Source organism: Chiloscyllium punctatum, chromosome 22 (genome assembly GCF_047496795.1).
Source record: "Chiloscyllium punctatum isolate Juve2018m chromosome 22, sChiPun1.3, whole genome shotgun sequence".
Lineage (NCBI taxonomy): Eukaryota > Metazoa > Chordata > Chondrichthyes > Orectolobiformes > Hemiscylliidae > Chiloscyllium > Chiloscyllium punctatum.
Window position 1 is genome coordinate 60,886,968 of NC_092760.1, and position 20,324 is coordinate 60,907,291.

Here is a 20,324-nt window from a genome sequence, read left to right on the forward strand (position 1 = left end):
ACCGTGTTAACTATCCCTAATCAAATTATCCCTTTCTAGATGATTATAATTCCTATCTCTTATAACCCTTTTCAACACTTTACCACAACCGAAGTAAGGCTCAGTGGTCTATAATTACCAGGATTGTCTCTTCTCCCCTTCTTGAACAAGGGGACAATACTTGTTATCCTCCGGTCATCTGGCATTATTCCTGTAGACAATGACGACATAAAGATCAAAGCCAAAGGCTCTGTAATCTCCTCGCTGGCTTCCCAGAGAACCATAGGATAAATCCCATCTGGCCCAGGGAACCTATCTATTTTCACACTTTCCAGAATTGCTAACACCTCCTCCTTGTGAACCTCAATTCCATCTAGTTTAGTAGCCTGTATCTCAGTATTCTCCTCAATAATATTGTCTTTTTCCAGTATGAATACTAACAAAAAATATTACCCTATCTCCTCGGACTCCATGCACAACTTCCCACTACTATCCTTGATTGGCCTTAATCTTTCTTTAATCATTCTTCAATTCCTGATATACCTATGGAAAGTTTTAGAGTTTTCCTTGATCCTATTTGCCAATGACTTCTCACATCCCCTCCTGGCTCTTCTTAGCTCTTCTGGTCGTCACATTACCAAAAGGATGCGGATGCTATGGACAGGGTGCAGAGGATGTTCACCAGGATGTTGCCTGGTATGGAGGGTGCTAGCTATGAAGAAAGGTTGACTATATTAGTATTATTTTCATTAAAAAGATGGAGGTTGAGGGGGGACCTGATTGAGTCTACAAAATCATGAGAGGTATAGACAGGGTGGATGGCAAGAAGCTTTTTCTCAGAGTGGGGAACTCAATTACTAGGGGTCACAAGTTAAGGTGAGAGGGGAAAGATTTAGGGGAGATATGCACGGAAAGTTCTTTACGCAGAGGGTAGTGGATGCCTGGAATGCATTGCCAGCAGAGGTGGTAGAGGTGGGCAAGACAGCATCATTTAAGACGTTTCTAGATAGATATATGAATGGGCAGGGAGCAGAGGGATACAGATCCTTAGAAAATAGGCAACAGGTTTCGATACAGCATCTGGATCAGCACAGGGTCGAAGGGCCTGTTTCTGTGCTGTAATTTTCTTTGTTCTTTGATCTTTTACTTCTAGTGTCTCTACTTCTGTCTTTATCCATAGTTTTGGCATCACTAACTCCTTTGGAATAATGCACATTCAGACCTGTCATGCCTGCAACTAGTCGTTGATAAAGCTATCCAAATGGTCTCAGGTTCCCTATTTCCATAGCCTCAAATGGATCTCTCACACTACTTTCAATCTGGGAGAAAAAAGCACAAATTGCTAGTGAAACACAACAGGTTTGGCAGCATCTGTGGGGAGAAAACAGTCAATACTTTGGGTCCTGTGACACTTCATCAGAGCTGGCAGAATTGAAGAAGAGTCACCATTCTTGAAATATTAACTCTGCTTTCTCGCTACAGACGCTGTCAAACCTGTTGTGCTTCACCAGCACTTTCTGTTTTTGTTCCAGATGTCCAGCATCTGCAGTTCTTTGTTTTATTTCAATCTGAGAATTGTCTTCACATTAGTCATTTCAGACCAAACATTTAAATGATTCCATACACTCTACATAGGCCCAAGAATGTCCAAAGTTTGAAATGGTTTCCCGTGTCTCCTGGAGCCTTTAGTAGCATCTCTGGCCATGAAACTTTCCAGCTGATAGCTGAGCCCCCAATCTCCTCCTTACCTTCCAATCCCTCTTTTCCATCCCTTTATTATAATTTTTACCATGCTTAATATTCCAAAGTCTTTGCCTCCTGTTTTCCAAAGCAATAGCTATGCTTCCTGACACAATTCCTTCAGATTGTATTCTCACTGTGTTCAAATCAAACTGTATTGCAGCTCATTCTTACACAGCACTTCAAAGATATGAAATTCCTTTGTTTCTCTATCACTCCTTTCCCCTGACATTTTACATGATTAAAACCAAAACTCTGTGCCTCTTAATCACAAATCCCTGACTAAACATGTCATCTGCCAATCTTCAACTGTAGTAACATTCTGTCAGATGAACCTTGGATTCTCAATAGAGAAAATTAAATGTCAGAGAGTGATAGAGATGTTTAGCATGGAAACAGACCCTTTGGTCCAACCTGTCAATGTCAACCAGATATCCTAAATAAATTTAGTCCCATTTTCCATCATTTGGCCCATATCCCACTCAACCCTTCCTATTCATATACCTATCCAGATGCCTTTTAAAAGTTGCAAGTGTACCTGCGCCACCTCTTCCACTGGCCACTCCTTTTCATTAAACAATACAAAACCAAATGAGGCCATTTAATGGGTTTTGCCTATGCTGGCTTTTTGAAAATGTAATCCAATTAATCCCACTCCTCTCCTTATAGCCCTGTAAAAGTTTGTTCTTCCATCTGATTTTGAAACTTAGTGTTGAATTTTCTTCCATTACCCCTCGGGCAGTGCATCTCAGATTGTAACAATTTACTACAGAAATTGTTTTTATTCATGTCATTACAGTTCTTTTGCCAATGATCTTAAAGGTGTAATTTCTGGCTACCAATCCGCTGGAAATAATTTCTCTGTTTTACACTATTAAACCTTTATAATTTTGCACAGATCCCTTGACCTTTTCTGCTCTGAGGGGAACAACTCTACTTGTCCAGGCCTTCCACACAACTGAAGTTTTTTATTCCTCGAACCATTCTGGTAAATCTCATCTGCAGCCTCTCCAAGGGCTTGACATCCTTCTGAAAGTGTGGTACTGACAACTGGACACTGTATTCCAGCTAAAGCTAAATCAGTGCTTAATAAAGGTACAGATACAAATCTTCTGCTTTTGAACTCTATACCTTTATCTATGGAGCTCAGGTGCTTTAAAGACTGTCTTTTGATCTTATCCTGACTCTTCAAAGAGTTGTTTGATGAAGTATAAAGGTTACTTGCAAGGATGACGACAGCATCAAAAGGCTATAAATCTCTCTCTCAGGAAGGGACATGAATCCTGGAGCTACAGCATGTGAATCCATCCTCAAAGACATTACTACTATGTCTACCCTACAGACATGGAAAATTTGATTTCACCATCTCCCTTCCATGTTTTTGATTTCTTAATATAGATTACATTAATTATGTTATTAAGTTTATTAAATCGACATATTTTGCTCACTGGTAATAGGAAGATGACTTAAATACAACAGGGATATTTTTTAAAAATTGGGTTATGGCACGGTCTCAAGGTCAGTATATGTGCCCATTCCTAGCTGCTTAGGTTGTCGAAACTGAGTGGTTTGTTACGCCACCTCACAGGGAAGTTCAGATTCAATGTGAGCATGAAGTCACACAAGAAAGATAAGTTTCCTGACCCAAAGGACATTATTAAACCGTTGGACCTCTCCCTGCTTCTGCACAGAATTGTACACGTCATGGAACAGCGCTACTCCCTTAGTCATCCATGTGAGCTGTAGCATCCTGTTCTCATTCGACCTTTATGTGCAGGACGGATAAAGACTTTTTTTAGTAGATCAAAACACTGCAACACCAACACCAGAATAGTTGGTCGATTGGAGGGACTGATGCGTAGGGATTAAGTAGTCTGGGCACTAATGCAGGAAGTGAACAAACAGAACTCTGCCTTTTTTGTTAGTGCAAATGCTTTATTTTCCAGTAAGTTTTACTTTCCTGAAGTCTTCCAGGAATAATGAGCTTGTGTCAAATATGTTAAAACCAGCTATATGAGTGTGGTATCCACAATTTGAGCTTAGAGAGGCACCACTTTCTTGAAAAGCATGGTCTTGACAGCAACAGAGAATTTAGAAGAGGTAGCTTGGATACAATTGGCTTGGTGAGGATGGAAACTTGGGCTGTTTCTCAAACAGCTGTGATGTGGCGAGAGCTGGATATGGGTGGAGTGAGAGAAATATTAAAGAGCCAAGTACTTCCTCTAACATTGCTTTTCCAATAATCAATGAAGTACAGGTTCAGTCACCTCTAACGCACTAATATCTTAGGTCTCCTCATTGTCTACGTAATAATGTCCAACACACTAATGTAATTTGTACCTCATTGCTATATTACAATATACTACATCTTGATAAGATGAGAACCTATTCTCATAAAAAATCACCGCAGTTTTTCCTCTCCCACTGCACAACAAATAGACCGTCAAACCCAGTCAAGGAGAGAGCAGGGAGGCAGCAAAGTAAACAAACTGCAACATTTAAAAGAAGGGAGTAAGAAAAGCACAACAGAGAGGCGTTGAGAATGGGGTAGCAGGGAAAGTAGCATAACTTAGAAACAGATGACAAAAAGACTGAGAAAGAGATTGCAGAAAGATCCTTGAGAATAATGAGATCAAAAGCTGGGAGTGAGCAGGAGAGAGGAAATGGGCATGAGATGGGAAAAGTCAGGAAGGAACCTGGAAGTCGAGGTAGATGTGAGCAGGGAACGATGGGTGCAAGAAGGAGGGAGAGTTGCACGTGAACAGGAAGAATTGGAATGGAAACTGGGGGTGAGCTGGAATGGGAGGTGAGTGGGAATCGGAGTGCATGGTAGGTGACAGCTAGAGTGGAAGGTGGATGAATTAGGTAGGAGATGGTGCAAAAGTGTATGTGCTGAAGCATGGTTGAAGGTACACCAACCACACCCACCATAGGACCGGGTATAAGTAATAACTTGGTGAAAATCGAGCGCTTGTGTACTGCTGACATCTAATCAAATCCAGAGCATTCTTAAGGAAATTCTTGTATGAGAAGCTATCATAAATTTAATAACATAACTTAAGTTATTAAATATAATCACTGGTTTAATGCAATATGCTTTCATTAATGAACTGACAAGCTATTGAAAGATTTCTGGAAAATACAATTATTAGTCAAGCCAAGATATAAATTCAGTTTTTAATTTCAAATATAAAATAGTTTCACATTGCTTTTGGACTATTTAACCTCAGAGTGAGCAATCAGAAATGTTAAAATATCCAAACATGTAAAATGGCAGGAATGTTAAAGGGTTAATCAATTCTCTCAACTTACACAGATCAATTCATTACTGAGTTATCCCAAGTATTGAGTGATCGTGAGAAGAACTTTCTCTTGAATGCTAACCACACTGGGCTATATCTATTGGAATATTCATATGGCAACCTAATTTTGAAAAGTCTTTGTCATGGGAGGTGGGTTTTGCTGGCAAGGCCAGATTTTGTTGCCCATATCTAATTGCCCAATCAGTAACTTGTTAGGCCATTTCAGAGAGCAATTAGGAGCTGATGTTGATCTGGAGTTACATGGATGTTGGCGAATTTCATATAAATGAACCATATTGGTTTTTACAACAATCCAGTAATTTCATGGTTACCATTTATTTCGACTTTCAACTAGATTTCAATTCTAAATGTCTTAATTAATTGAAGTTAGGTTCCATCAGCTGCCACGGGGGAGTTTAAACTTTGTCTTCTGGGCATTCATTAGCCGTCTTGATAATTCCTGGATTCCTGAAGATAAGAATTGCTGTGTTTATTCACCAAAGTTACTATTCTCCAATTGTCTCCAGGTCAAGGGTGAAGCCTGATTTTAGTTTTATGACCCAATTAATCCTAATCAAAACAGGCCATGGACTGGTAGAAAATATGTAGGCTGTTATTTAACAGATCGAGAATTCATCACTGCATACCCACAGCCCTCAGCAACTCCCTGTGAATCCATACCATTGCAAGTTTGGATTTTTTTTACCTTCATTTCTTTCTCTCTGTTGGGTGATGGAGGAGGTTTCTCCCCTGCTTGAGTTGAAGTTGTAACCATTGTTCCTACACAGTTTGCAGTGGATGGATCTAAACCAAATGATAAAATCATTACAGTGTTTACATTAGCGGGTGTGGTTCACATCAGATCTCTTGTGACAGTTTAAAAAGTCAAACACTTTCTCTCTTTAGAAAGCATTAAGAAAGACTGAAGGTCTTGAATTTCTGTAGCGCCTTTCACAACCTTAAGATGGTCCAAACATTTCACAGACAGCAAATTACCTTTGAAGTTGAGTCATTGCTATAATATAGGAAATTAACAGCTAAGTTACACACCGCACAAATAGTAATGGCCAGATAATCATTTTATATTATGTTGGTTTTCATATATAAAATATGTAAGCGATATACATTGGCCCTGTACACTGAACAGAGCTCTTTGACTTTACATCAAAACAATATCACAAGATTTTTAAAATCTCCTTTTGAGAGCAGGCAGGCAGTGGTTTAATGTCTGAACCAAAAGAATGCACCTCCATAATGCATGGGATGTCAGCTTGAATCACATATCTGGAATAGGGCTTGAAATCACAAACTGCAGCGTCAGAGGTGAGAGGCTCACTCACTGAGCCACAGTCAACATCTATGCAAAATGCAGCACTATCTCTTTCTTTGTGAAGCCGGTGGAACAGTGCTGGTTTTTTTCTTCTTTTCCTTTTTCACTCTTGGGTTGTAGATGTCACTGGAAAGGCCATTATTAACTGCCACTGAGGAGATGGCCAAACTGTCTCCTTGAACCACTCCAGGCTACATCTGATGTGAGTATAGGCGAAAGTGAGGACTACAGATGCTGGAGATCAGAGACAAGATTAGAGTGGTGCTGGAAAAGTACAGCAGGTCAGGCAGCATCTGAGGAGCAGGAATATCAATGTTTCGGTCAAGAACCCTTCATCAGGGTGGAGGGATGGAGTTGAGGGATTTCAATTAGCAATGGTGAACAAATGCCAATATGGCTCCAACTCAAGACGGTGTGTGACAAGGCAGGAAAACGGAAGATGGCGGTATTTCCTTGTGTTTGTTGACTCTTTCATTTTGGTGGTAGAAGTCATAGGTTTGTCAGGTGGTGTCAAAACAGCCTTGGAAAGTTGATGCAAAGCATCTTGTAGTTTGCAAACACTGCTGACACTGTGTTACAGTGGTGGGAGAAGTGAATGTTTAAATATCATTAAATTTATTTATTTATACACAGGGATATCCACCGAATCTGGATGTAAGTTTGCTAGCCACGCTGGAAGGTTCATTTTTAAATGTTTCATCACCATACTAGGTAACATCATTAGTGAATATCCAGTGAAGCACTACTGTTAGTGTCCACTTTCTATTTATGTGTTTAGGTTTCCTCGAGTTGGTGATGTCATTTCTTGTTCTTTTTCTCAGAGGGTGGTAAATGGGGTCCAAGTCAATGTGTTTGTTGGCAGAGTTCCAGTTAGAATGCCATGCTTCTAGGAATCCTCGTGCAAGTCTCTGTTTTGGCTTGTCCTATAATGGATGTGTTGTCCCAGTCGAAGTGGGGCTTTCATACAGATGAGGAAGGACATCACTTTGAATGGGACAACACATTGACTCTATCAACATTGACTTGGACCTCACTTACCACCCTCTGAGAAAAAAAGGAAATGACATCACCAACCCAAGGAAACCTAAACACATAAATAGAAAGTAGGCACTAACACTAGTGATTCACCAGAGTTTCACTGACGATGTTACCTAGTATGGTGAGGAAACGTTTGAAAACGAGCCTTCCAGCTCAGCTAGCAAACTTACATCCAGAACCTCAACCTGAGCTACAAATCTTCTCAAAACTCGCTAATATCCACTGAATATTGAATGTGCCAGAAGAATGATCAAAGAGGAAATCTCATAGGGTAGATGCAATAACTGCTACATACACTGGGAAGCAATCTGTGCAATATGAACTGTTCCAAGTGGTGACAGGAATGGGTTACTTCAATGGATTTTACTATTCCGGGGCCTTGGAGATCAGTCATGGTTTCTGCTTCTATTTTTGAAGAAGGAGTTAGATATAGCTCTTTGAATTAAAGGGATCAAAGAGTGTGTGGTGAAAGTGGGAACAGGGCACTGAGTTGGATGATCAGCTGTGAACAGATTGCATCTTGGAGCATGTACAATGACCTACTCCTGCTCCTATTTTCGATGCCTCTTTATTTTGACAATAACTGTACATTGGCTACAATTGGAATGAAACTTATGGTTGTTTTGGTGAGAACAGGATTGGGTTTGCCCACGATGATGTCTCTCCATCACCTGCTATAGTAGGGCAGCCCACAGACACATGCTGTCTGGAATCATCAGGGAGATGCCCCACAGGGAGGTTGAAGAGAGGGCTTTAGACCAAGAACTGATTTGGCTGGATAGCTTATTGTTAACTGACATGGATACAATGGGCTAAATGGCCTCCTTCTTTGTTGTCATTTTATATGATTCTATGAAGAGGGTAGTGAATCAAATAAAGGAAGAAATATCTGGAAATGTTTCAGTTTACGCTGTTCTAAACAAAACTCCCCTGATACCACATGCAATGACACTGCACACTTACCGATCTGTGGTTGTATAGTCACAGAGTTACTTCTGGAAGGACTTGGGGAAGCTATTGGTGTCCGTGATGGAGTGAGTGCTGCAATTAATAAAAGGTAAAATGTCATTCAGAAATACCATGGGCAAGTATACAAATTCACCAGGACAGACTGCTTTTTACTAATGCTTCAACAAAGGGGACATCTGTAATTGGTTACACTCTCACTCCGTTTGTGATTATCTCCTTTCAATCATTAAATAATCTGTTTTTTTATTCTCATAATTTAGTACAAAGGTACGGATCAGTCACAATCTTATTGAACAATGAAATAGTCTCAAGAGGCTCCTTCTTTTCTTACATTTACAACACTGGAGAGACGTCAAAGAGAGTATTGCATGCTGATTTTTGAAATACTTCCCAACTACATGTTCACTTGCCATTCAATTTTGCTAGAATTCCGTTTTCATCCTTCTAAGAAAGATTTGCATTTTTATACTGCCTTATGCAATTTCCAAAGCATTGTAAAGTTAAAGGAGTACCTCTCAATGGTTGTCACAGTTGTAATTAAGGAAAGACAACAGTCAATTTATGTATAAGTGGACAGACAGAACCAGAATTGGAGATAATCTGTTTTAGAGAGATTATCAACCTTAAATGTAATTCTGCTTCTTCTTCAAAGGTGATACTTATCATGCTGAATATTTCCAGCATCTGGTGTTTGTATTTACTCTGCTTTAAGGATTAAATATTGGTCAGGGCACAAGGGAAAATTTCCCAGCTGTATTTGAAATGTTGTAGTAAAACCTTTTACATCCTCAAAAGACAGACAGGCCCTCAGTTTAAAATCGCACCCAAAAGACAGCCCCATGATGGTGCATGTTCCTTTAGTACTTCACTCAGAAGCTCAGCCTGGAGTTTTGGGCTGCAGGCTCTGGTACGGAATTTGAAGTTTATAACTCAGAGAAGTAATTCCTACCCACTGAGACACCGATGTTTCTTTAGATGGAACTCATAATGATCACCTGTAGTGGTTCTACCTGCACAGAATTCCTGATATACACCACTGGCTCTTTGAGTCTCCAGAAAAGAGTTTCAAAATCTTAGTGATACCCTTTAGCTCAAAATCTTCACACTTTGACATTCAACTACCTACAAACCCCCAATAGCTATCCTTGGAGTGTTTAATGGGGACAGAATAGAGGGAGACTAGCTCTGTATCTAACCCCATACAGTACCTGAGCTGTGAGTTTTGGTAGGGACAGATTAGAGGGAGATTCACTCTGTATCTAACCCTGTGCTGTACCTGTCCTGGCAGTGCTTGACTTGAGAGTGCAGATCGAAGTTTACTCCGTGACCATCTGAACAAGATGATCAAGTCCTATTTACCTGGCGGAGAGTCAGAAGTGCTGGTTCTGGAACGGCGGCAGCGACGTGTAAGAAACCTCTCACTGATCTTCTTTGCTTCCTCCAGCAATTCAGCATTTTTCTTCTTATCTTCATCTGAAAGCTGCACTTCTGGTAACTTGTCATTCACAAGATCATAGATATGGCCATCACCATCTTAAAAACAACAAATATCAATCAGCAACACAATCTCAATCAAAAATAAGATTGTATATTTATATAGTGCCTTTAACATAATAAAATGGCCCATGGAATCTCACTGAAATACTGTAAAACATAATGATTTATTGAGCTACATAAGTTACATGAGGAGACTGGAGAGATACTAAGGGGCAAGGCCATGGATGGATTTTAAAATCAAGGCACTGCTTGACTGGGAGCCAATGTAGGTCTACAGCACCCAGGTTATTTGGAGGATGGGACTTGATGAAAGTTAAGTCACTAGAGTTGTGGATGACTTCAAGAGGGTAAAATATGGGTGGTAAGCTAGGACTGCATGGGAGACATGGGAAACATGACAAAGACGTGAATGAAAACTTTAGCATCAGGTGAATTCAGACATGCAGTAGAGTCGGGCAATGTATAGAGGGGGTAAATGGGTGGTCTTAGCAATATCCTGGACATTTGGTTGGAAGTTCATCTTGGGTTCAAACAAAGAGTCACAAACAATCAACTAACACCGAACATCTCTGAGCCCACCTCAGCTGCATGGTAACTCAGGGATTAAAAGGAGGCTGTACAGATGCACAAATCTTTGATGCCCTCGGAAAGTCACTCAGCAAAACTAGCCAGCTATTATCAGGTGCTCTGTGCTTGATCAACTGGTCTCAGCATTTGTCAGAGGAATGGCTGTTTGAAGCAACCACTTGTCTGACCACCTCCACCTCTCACCAACAACCCAAATCCGCAATCCACATCTTGACTCCCACTCTAAGGTCCCAATCATGCCATTACTTATCTATGACCTCGGGTCCCCCTGTGGTCCTGGGTATTGGCTGGGAGCCATGCCTCAATTAGCCACTGCTCCCGCTGGTAGCAATGACAAGTTGCTAGTCTCTGACTGGCAGTAGCTCTTGGTAAATGAGACTTCTGTTGGAGGGGACCACTGCAGAGGCCCCAAAAGTGGCCAATTTAGTGCCTGAAGGACATATGATATACAAAATGACCCAAATTCTCCACAATGGGTAAGATCCCCATAGTCATGAGAAAATGCTCACATATTATTTGTCTGTTCCTGCTTAAAGGCTCATTGAGGGAAATGCTGTGATTAATATTGTTGTCTTTCAGAATTATATATAATTTTTATATAAGTTAAAGAGTAAAAAAAAAACAGAATGACAGAGTCAGAGAGTGTGAAATTGAGAGACACAGCAAAAGGAAGGCATAAAGGGAGACACAGATATGAGAGAAAGGAGGTGGAAATTATGAGAAAGACAGAAAAGGAGATAGATAATTGAAGAAATTAACCAAGAGAGGAAAAGATAGATGAACAGAGAGGGGAAGGAAATGACTAAGAGCAACGGACAAGCGGGTAAAGATACAAAACAAGGGACAGAAACAGACTGACAAAGGAGTGATTGAGAAAGAGGCTGAGAAAGAAGTAAGTAAGAATCAGAAACAGAGGGTCAAAACCTGCAACTCAATGTGAAAACAGAAGACAGAAAAAATAGTTGCAACATTAATAAGTGAACATATTAAGTATGATGTGAAGCCAGCCAGGAATCTCTATGCTGAACAATACTTTACCAACAGAGGTCAGGGAACTTGTTGAAGAGAAGGAGGTTCTGGAGTTCCTGCTTGACCGTCTCTGAATAGGACTATGGGATCTGGAAAGGGCAAGAAAAATGTTCAGGCAAAGTTAAAATCTTAAAATTCATGCAGTGTAAATTTAATGGGGTCCTCATTCCCTATCCGAAGAAGAATTTTAATTTTAAATATGTAGGGGAGGGGGACTACACATACGGGATGGAAACACCAGGCAGAAATGGATTAAACACTGGAAGATAAGAAATAAACAACTGCAGAGGGAGGTAAACACCAGGCAGAGTGAATCAATGTCAGGGGAGGAAAAGACTTATTTTAAAAACTCATTCAAGGAACATGGGTATCACTAGCTAGGCCAGCATTTATTGTCCATCCCTAATTGCTCAGAGGACAGTTAAGAGCCAATAACATTGCTTTGGGCCTGGAGTCACATGTAGACCAGACCAGCTAAGGATGGCAGTTTCTTTCCCTAAAGGGCATTAGTGAATCAGATGGGTTTTTCCTGATTATTGATAATTGTTTCATGGAGGAGAAAGTGAGGACTGCAGATGCTAGAGATCAGAGCGGAAAAATGTGTTGCTGGAAAAGCGCAGCAGGTCAGGCAGCATCCAAGGAGCAGGACCTGCTGCGCTTTTCCAGCAACACATTTTTCAGCAATTGTTTCATGGTTATCATTCAACTCTTAATGACAGATTTTTATTAAACTCAACCTTCACCATCTGCCATGGCCAGATTTGAACCCAAGTCCTCAGAACATAACTTAGGTCTCTGAGTTAGTAGCCCAATGATAGTACCACTAGGCCATCACCTCCTTAGGTGAGAGCATGCTGATTGAGTGAGCAAGTAGGTTAATGTGTGAGTGATTGAGTGATGAGTGCAAGATGGACTGTATATGAGTGTCAGCCTGAGTGTTTCCTTCAATAATTCCAATATGTATATTTGGATCCTAAAAGCTGTTGGGCTGATTTTTACATTTGGTTAAAGGTGAGAGTGTTGAGTTTTTGGAGGAGTTCTTGTCACGAGGCCCAGTGGGAATTCTCACTATACTTTACCAAATATGCCTCATTAGCTACCCATTCTGCATCTATGGCATCCCTCACATTCAATTCTATCATCAGTTTACCACACGCTGTTACCAGAACAACTCACATTACCTCCCAAAAGACCAGCAACCCTTGTCCTGTGCCATCTTTGAAGAATCGCTGTGCACTGACTCAAGTATTGTTAATCTGACGGTGCCCCTCACTGGCAGTGAGGGGCACAGCAACTACAAAGGCACGCTGCCAAGGACACGTAGCCAGTACAGCTAACACTCCCTCACACATTCAACACATTTCTTTCATCCTAGTCACTGTCTAACTATCACATTACACCACAGCATACCTTACCGGTCCATAGATACACCCTGTCTAAACACCCTCTCTGGGTTCCTGCTAATCTTTCCTCAACATCTAGTGGGTGTTTGCATCTGGTCATTATCCAGTAGGGACATTACAGTCAAGCAGTCAGTCATGTCTAAACATGAGCTTTTATTAACAGCCAATGAAAGGAAGCACAAAGGAAATTAATACAGGCTCCAGTTTGCCCCTCAAAATACAAAATAAATGCTAGAATGGTTACTCTGACAGATGGTCCTCTGCACTTAGCTAGCATCGACTGGAACAGGGGTCAGTCATTCTGTCTGCCCTGAAGTGCTCAATACAGCTGAGCTCTGTCAGGCACAAGGAGAGCTTCCTCCAACTCAATATCCTCCTCTTCCTACTTCAGGCGAAGATTGCTCCCAATCCCCAGCTCCTCAACATCCATCACATCGCCTCATACTTTGCACCAGTTGTGCAGAACACAGTTTGCCAGGATAGTGCAGCACACTCAGTCCAGGCTGTACTGGAAGCCACCAACTCGACTGGCCCATGCTGCAGAACTGGACCCTCAGAAGCCCCATTGTTTGTTCCACAACAGCCCTGATTACACGCAGTATGTGTACCAACTTGGCGAAGATGTCACTCCAGCTGAGTGACCAACACGTAACATCTGAAAGGGAGTGCCTGCTGTACTCCAAGCCCCCTTCCATCTCAGACATCTTGCTCCCTCAGAGGTGAGAGTACCATGGTGAAGGGGAACTTAGGTTGATCACTGAACTAGTGCTGTCAATCTTCACACAGGGGCTGAGCAAAAATATTACCTTCAGGAGAGGGAGAGAAAAAATAGGTTGGCAATTTCTGCAGAGTTCCTTCCAGGTTGTTCCCTATTTGTGTGGAATTTCACCAAAAGTTGCAGTACTCAGGAGAGTTTCCACAGGTGTCCGACTCCACAGTGCTTACCTTATCTGTGATGTTTGATCCAACTCCCTGTCTGGAGAGCTGGTGATGTCAGGCAGCACTATTGCTGGTGTCTCACTCATCCTGGGATCAGATCCTAGAATCTAAAATCAGATTTAAAGCACAGATAATTAATGTTAACAAATTAAGAATGAACTCTTCCTACACAAACATCAAAACAAATCAAAATACAATTCAAAATGGCCTTTGCAAATCCTGAAACTTTTAAAATTTATTCATAGTCTGGAAGACTAATTCAAAACCTCCTCACACTAATAATAAGTGCAAAATTAAAATTATACATATTCTGTGATCACTGCCCTCTCCAGACCCACCCACTATCGCCTAATGCTGTCATTGAACAATGGACTGACAAACAGAATTGCATTTATACAGCACCATTCACTACTTCACTATACTCCAAATAATTTTTTGCCAATTAATTCATTTCTGAATGGTAGTTACTTTGTAATCTTGGAAAAATGCCGGTCCAACAATGCATTAGTCTCTTGATTCTGCTGCTCTGGCAAGAGCATCATTCCCTCAGTACTGTACTTCTAATAGTGTAATGTACCTTCACTACTGACCCTCCAACAATACAGCACTCCCTCAGTGGTGCTGCTCCAGATGTGTAGGCATAGATTCTGACCGACATTTTTAGGGTGTAACTCGAACCCATTACCTCCTGATTCAGAGGTGAGTGCGCACCCTCCTGAACACTTGCAAAAAAAAGGTTTCTTGCCAATAAAACAAAGAACTGTGAATAATGGAGATCCAAATCAAAAACAGAAAGAGCTGGGGAAACACAGCAGGTCTGGCAACATCTGTGGAGTGAAAACAGAGTTAATGTTTACAGTTCAGTGACCTTTCAATTTCTGCTCTTGTTTCAGCTTTCTTGTCAGGTTTTGTAGATTTACAGTGATGTTATCCAAACAAAAATCACTGTCAAGACTCGGATATGTCTTTCTCATGCCCCATCAGAAGGTGAATAAACAAAGTACGGATATGGGATGGAAGACATTACAATAAGATTTGGGTTTGTTTGAAGGAGCTTATCGGACAGAAGAACTTCAAACACAATTAACCAAACTGCTCATCTACAATGAACCCTATTACTGATGAAGGACTTATGCCCAAAACGTCGATTCCCCTGCTCCTTGGATGCTGCCTGACCTGCTGCGCTTTTCCAGCAACACATTTTTCAGCTCTGTTCATCTACAATGTCAGCTCTGTCAGAGTCATCCAATATGTCCCTACCTTTACAATCACATAGTTTGAGAACCATTTAGAATCATCGAATTATACAATAGACAATAGGTGCAGGAGTAGGCCATTCTGCCCTTCGAGCCTGCACCACCATTCAATATGATCATGGCTGATCATCCTTAATCAGTATCCTGTTCCTGCCTTATCTCTATAACGCTTGATTCCACAATCCTTGAGAGCTCTATCCAACTCTTTCTTAAATAAATCCAGAGACTGGGCCTCCACTGCCCTCTGGGGAAAAGCATTCCACACAGCCACCACTCTCTGGGTGAAGAAGCTTTTCCTCATCTCTGTCTTAAATGGTCTACCCCTTATTTTTAAGCTGTGTCCTCTGTTTCGGCACTCACCCATCAGCGGAAATATGTTTCCTGCCTCCAGAGTGTCCAATCCTTTAATAATCTTATATGTCTCAAGAAACAGCACAGAAAGAGATCATTTGGACCTGTGCTAGCCTTTGAAAGAGCTAACTAATTAGCACAGTACTCCTTGTTCTTAGCACCACACCCCTGTAAATTTTTACAAATCCAAATTCAAATCTAAGAATAAAGTTTAAAAGCATGAAAGCACAAAAGGCCGCTAACTTGATGACCATTCACCCATTCACCCTTCCCCGAACACAAAGTTCCCTGGTGATATCTCCCAGCTAGTACAAACTGTTCATGCTCATCTGTCATTGGTTTGCTATCTCTCTTGATCTCAAATTAAATCTCCTCCAGTCCTAGCGCTGCTTCCACAAAACTTGGTCTCAGGCCAAACATGTATCCTCCCTTCAATAATACTAAACTCTCCTGCAACACATTGCTATCAGTTAAGATACATGAAAAAGCTCAAAACTCAGAATTACTTGAACACAGAAGAACTTATAGTCAAACATACTGAGTTAATTTCAACTGCAATACACAATGAGCAGAGCTGTAACCTACCCAGACACACCTGTCACTTTTGTCACCGCTGCTGACATTAGATCGGTCTTCCTGAGAGTAACCCTGAGGAAAGCGACTGGCTCAGCCAGAGTCTCCGGCCATGTACTTAGACCCTGCGCAGACCAGCTGGTGGAAATATTTGCTGATACCTTCAATCTCTGCTTGCTATAATCTGAAGACCCCTTGCTTCAAGAAGACTACCATCATCCCAGTACCAAAGAAAATACATGTAACGTGCGTCAACGACTACTACCCAGTGGCTCTGACCTCCATGACAATGAAGTGCTTCGAAAGGCTGGTCATGGCCTAGATCAACTCTGGTCTCCCAGCCTGCCTCAATCCCCTGCAATTTGGCTACCAGGGTAACAGGTTCACCGTGGACACCACCTCCCTAGCCCTCAATTCATTCCTGGGACATCTGGATAGCAAGGATACCTACGTCAGACTCCTACTCATCTATTACAGCTCTGCCTTCATAATCCTGACCAAACTAATCTCAAAACATCGAGACCTAGGATTCGGATCCGTCCCCTCTAACTGGATGCTCAGCTTCCTGACCCACAGACCACAATCAGTGAAGACAGACAACAGCCTCTCCTCCATGACAATCTTCAACATAGGCATCCCACAAGGATGTGTTCTCAGCTCCTTGCTGTACTCCCTGTACACCCACAGCTCTACAATCAAATTCTATACAATTGCTGATGACACCACCATGGTAGGTTGGATATCAAACAACAATGAGTCTGGAAGGAGTTAGAGGGCTTGGTGTCATGGTGCAATGATAACAATCTCTCTCTCAATGTCAGCTAAATGAAAGTACTGTTCATTGGCATCAGAAAGAATGGAGGAGGATGCGCCCCCATCTAGATCAACAGAGCTGAAGTGGAGAGGCTCAAAAGCATCACGTTCCTACGAGTAATGATAACCAACAATCTGTCCTGGACCTCCCACATAGATGCAATGGTCAAGAATGCACAACAACTTCTCTTCTTCCTTCAGGTAGTTTAAGAAATTTAGCATGTCCAGAAGGACTTTCACCAACTTTTACAGATGCATCACGGAATGCATTCTATCCAGGTGCATAATACCCTGGTATGACAACTGCTCTGCCCAGGACCTTAAGAAATTACAGAAAGTTGTGCGAGCAGTCCAGACTATCATGGAAGTCAACATCCCATCTATGGACTGCATTTACACCCCTCAATGCCATGAAAAGGCTGCCAACATTGTCATGGGCCCCTCCCACCCCAGTAATGCTCTTCTACAACCTCTTCCATCAAGCAGAAGATACAGAAGCTTGAGCACACACACACACCAACAAAACAAAGAACAAAGAAATTTTACAGCACAGGAACAGGCCCTTCGGCCCTCCAAGCCTGAGCTGATCTAAATGTACTGTCTAAACCTGTCGGTCAATTCCTAAGTATCTGTATCCCTCTACTCCCCACCTAATCTTGCATTTATCCAGATGCATCTTAAATGAATCTACTGTGCCTGCCTCTACTACCTCTGCAACGCATTCCAAACGCCCATCACCATCTGTGGTGAAATACCTACCGCGGGTATCCCCCTTAAACTTTCCACCTCTCAACTCGAAAGCATGACCTCTCGTTAATGAGTCCTTCAGCCTGGGAAAAAGCTTGTCTGTATCCAGCCCGTCTATACCCTTCATGATTTTATAAACCTTAATCAGGTTCAAGAACAGTTCTTCCCTGCCATTATTTTACTGCTGAATGGACCTCTCAAACTTCAAATAACATTGATCTTCCTAATGTTAGTCTTGCTTTGTGTACCTCCTGTGCAGCTGTAACTTTGTATGGCTTGGTCTGTCTAGGTCTGTCTATGATCTGTATGTCCTTGTTTGCTATGATCTGCCCGTACTGCTCGTAAAACAACTTTTCACTGTGCTTAGGTACACGTGACCACAATAAATCAAAGCAAACCAAACACTGTGTGCATGCGTGTGTGTGTGAGAGATATGGGGGGTCAAGAGGAGTATGGGAACGGCCCTGATCACTCAGGCTCAGAATGGATAGTAGGCAGATAGCTGTAGGTATAATCATTGTGAGTCTGTTTTGCTTTGCTTGGGACACCATTTCAGGATAAAGGTTTGATAGGATTGGGTTAAGGAGGCATTTCTTCATTTAGAGGGATATGAATCTTTGGAATTCTCTACCCCATCACTGAATACACTTAAGGCTGAGATTCAGGCCTCTCAAGGATCAAGGGATATGAGTTGGAGTGTGGGTTTAAGGTCAAAAATTATATTGGATGGTGCTGCAAGCTTGAGGGGCTTTTTGGGTTTCTGTCTCCTTTTAAAAAATTTGCTCACAAGGAGGTGGGCAGAGATGTCTCTGCCTAGGCCAGTATTCATCACTTAGCCCTAATTGCCCGTGAGAATGTGGTAGCGAGCTGCCTTCTTGAACCGCTGCAGTCTGTACACTCATCGTGCTATTATGGCTTTCCAGGATTTTAATCCAGTGATAGTGAAAGAATACTGATTTAATTGTAAGTGAGGATAGGGTGTGACTTGGAGGGAAACCTGTACCCACTGTCCTAGTCTTTTTAGGTGGTAAATGTTGTGGGTGTGGACAGTGCTGTTGGAAGAACCTTGGTCAGTTGCTATCAGCACATTTTGTAGATGGTATACACTGCTACCTCTGTGCATTGATGGAGAGAATAGTGTTGTATCCATCCTAGTACATTGGTAGCACTTGGACCTCTCAATCAGAAGGTCTTGTGTTTTGGTCTACTCCAGGGATTTGAGCAAATAATCCAATCCAGGGAAATATTGCAGGAAAGCAGCGCAGTTGGAACTGCCAACTTTTAGATGAGCCAAGACCATGTCTGCACTCGTGGTGTTGTAAAAGATCTTACAGACACTATTGCAAAGAGGATTAATGGAATTATTCATTATGTCTAGGGTGATTCCTTAATCAATATCATTAAAGTAAATGATCAGATCATGTGTTTTGTTATTGTTTGTGGACCTCATTTGAACAAATTGGCTGACATGTTTTCTACTTTATAACATTGACCACACTTCAAAAACATTCCATGTCTCTTCCATTCAGTTATCTTGGGTCTGATGTTCTGTCACTTCCTGCCCATTTTGACATGCCTGTGGTTTAGTCATTAAACTCATGGACAGACCACTATCCTGCTCAGGATTAAAATCACCCCACCTCCCCCTTTATCTCTCTCTCTTTCTGCATTTATGTTTATAACTTCAGCCTGTTTCCTATCCTGATAGTTAACCATCAATCTTTTGTGTTGTCTTCAAACTAGGAAGCAACACTGCAACTGTCTGAAAAGATAATAATGAATTTGGTTATTATAAAAAACACAAGTGTGATTCTGCAGTAAGTTGTTGCTTACACTGAATGAGGAACTCTGCATTCTTTCCTGATCCTCGCCTCCTTCCTCCTCCTCAGGCAGGGTGGGCATGGTGGGAGCTATGATACAATGTGGACTGCGAGTCAGAGAACCAAGGGAAGGACAAGATGGGTTGGCACTTGGCAAAACAAATTGGTTCAGCAAAGTTCGAAGGGAGGAACACGGGGTGTAATCTTCGTCGTCCGATAGCTGTTTGCATATAAAAGGGAAAGCCAGTCAAACCCAAATTAAAAAATATGTTGTTCAACATGGAAACACCAGAGAGGCTGAAGACAAATTTCAGATTTCAAGTTTCAATTAAAATTATCTCTAAAGGAAAACAATCCATCAGCCAAAGAACAACATACCCAATCCAAAAGAGAGCAGCAAAGGTGCTGACTGTAATGTGGCTATGTCCTCCATCCACCCTTCATTGTTTCTGTATTCCTCATGACTCACCTAACTAAAATCTAGATTCCAAGCAAAAACTTGGAAATCAATGGATTACATGTGGAGCCCACTACATTCAGTCCAATTAGAGGTTCTGCAAACATTACTTTTCCAGCCTTATAGTCCATGTAATAAATAGCTGCAATTAGATGTGGCATTGAGGTTATTGGCAAAAGAGCCAGAGTGAAAGTGAGGAGAATGATTCCAATGGAGCAAGGGATTACGGTCTGGAATGTGCTGTCTCTAAGGGCAGTGGAAGGAGATTCAACAGTAGCTTCAAAAACAGGAATCAGATAAATGCTTGAAAACAATAGCAGGGCTGAGTGGAAAGGGTAGCTAGAGAGAACAAATAGATCGCTTTTTCAAAGACCTGGCATATACACAATGAGCTGAAGGGGTTCATTCGGTGCTGTTTGAATCTGCAATTCTAACGATTCTTCAACATACAATTATGTCATTAAAGTATTTGGATATGTTTGGGTTATTAATG

General features: G+C 41.5%; 1 protein-coding gene across 3 annotated transcripts in view; it reads right to left on the reverse strand.

Annotated features, from left to right (window-relative positions):
* The window catches only part of mrvi1 (murine retrovirus integration site 1 homolog), a 118,246-nt gene that overhangs the window by 56,031 nt on the left and 41,891 nt on the right, over positions 1-20,324 (reverse strand). For all 3 annotated transcript variants that reach the window (XM_072592464.1, XM_072592466.1, XM_072592465.1), the window contains exons 5-10: positions 19,388-19,594; positions 13,821-13,921; positions 11,482-11,561; positions 9,718-9,891; positions 8,353-8,430; positions 5,728-5,825 (exon numbers count right to left, since the gene is read on the reverse strand). In XM_072592464.1, the coding sequence (XP_072448565.1) occupies positions 5,728-5,825; positions 8,353-8,430; positions 9,718-9,891; positions 11,482-11,561; positions 13,821-13,921; positions 19,388-19,456 (600 nt within the window). In that variant the 5' untranslated portion in view covers positions 19,457-19,594. The remainder of the gene's footprint in view (positions 1-5,727; positions 5,826-8,352; positions 8,431-9,717; positions 9,892-11,481; positions 11,562-13,820; positions 13,922-19,387; positions 19,595-20,324) is intronic.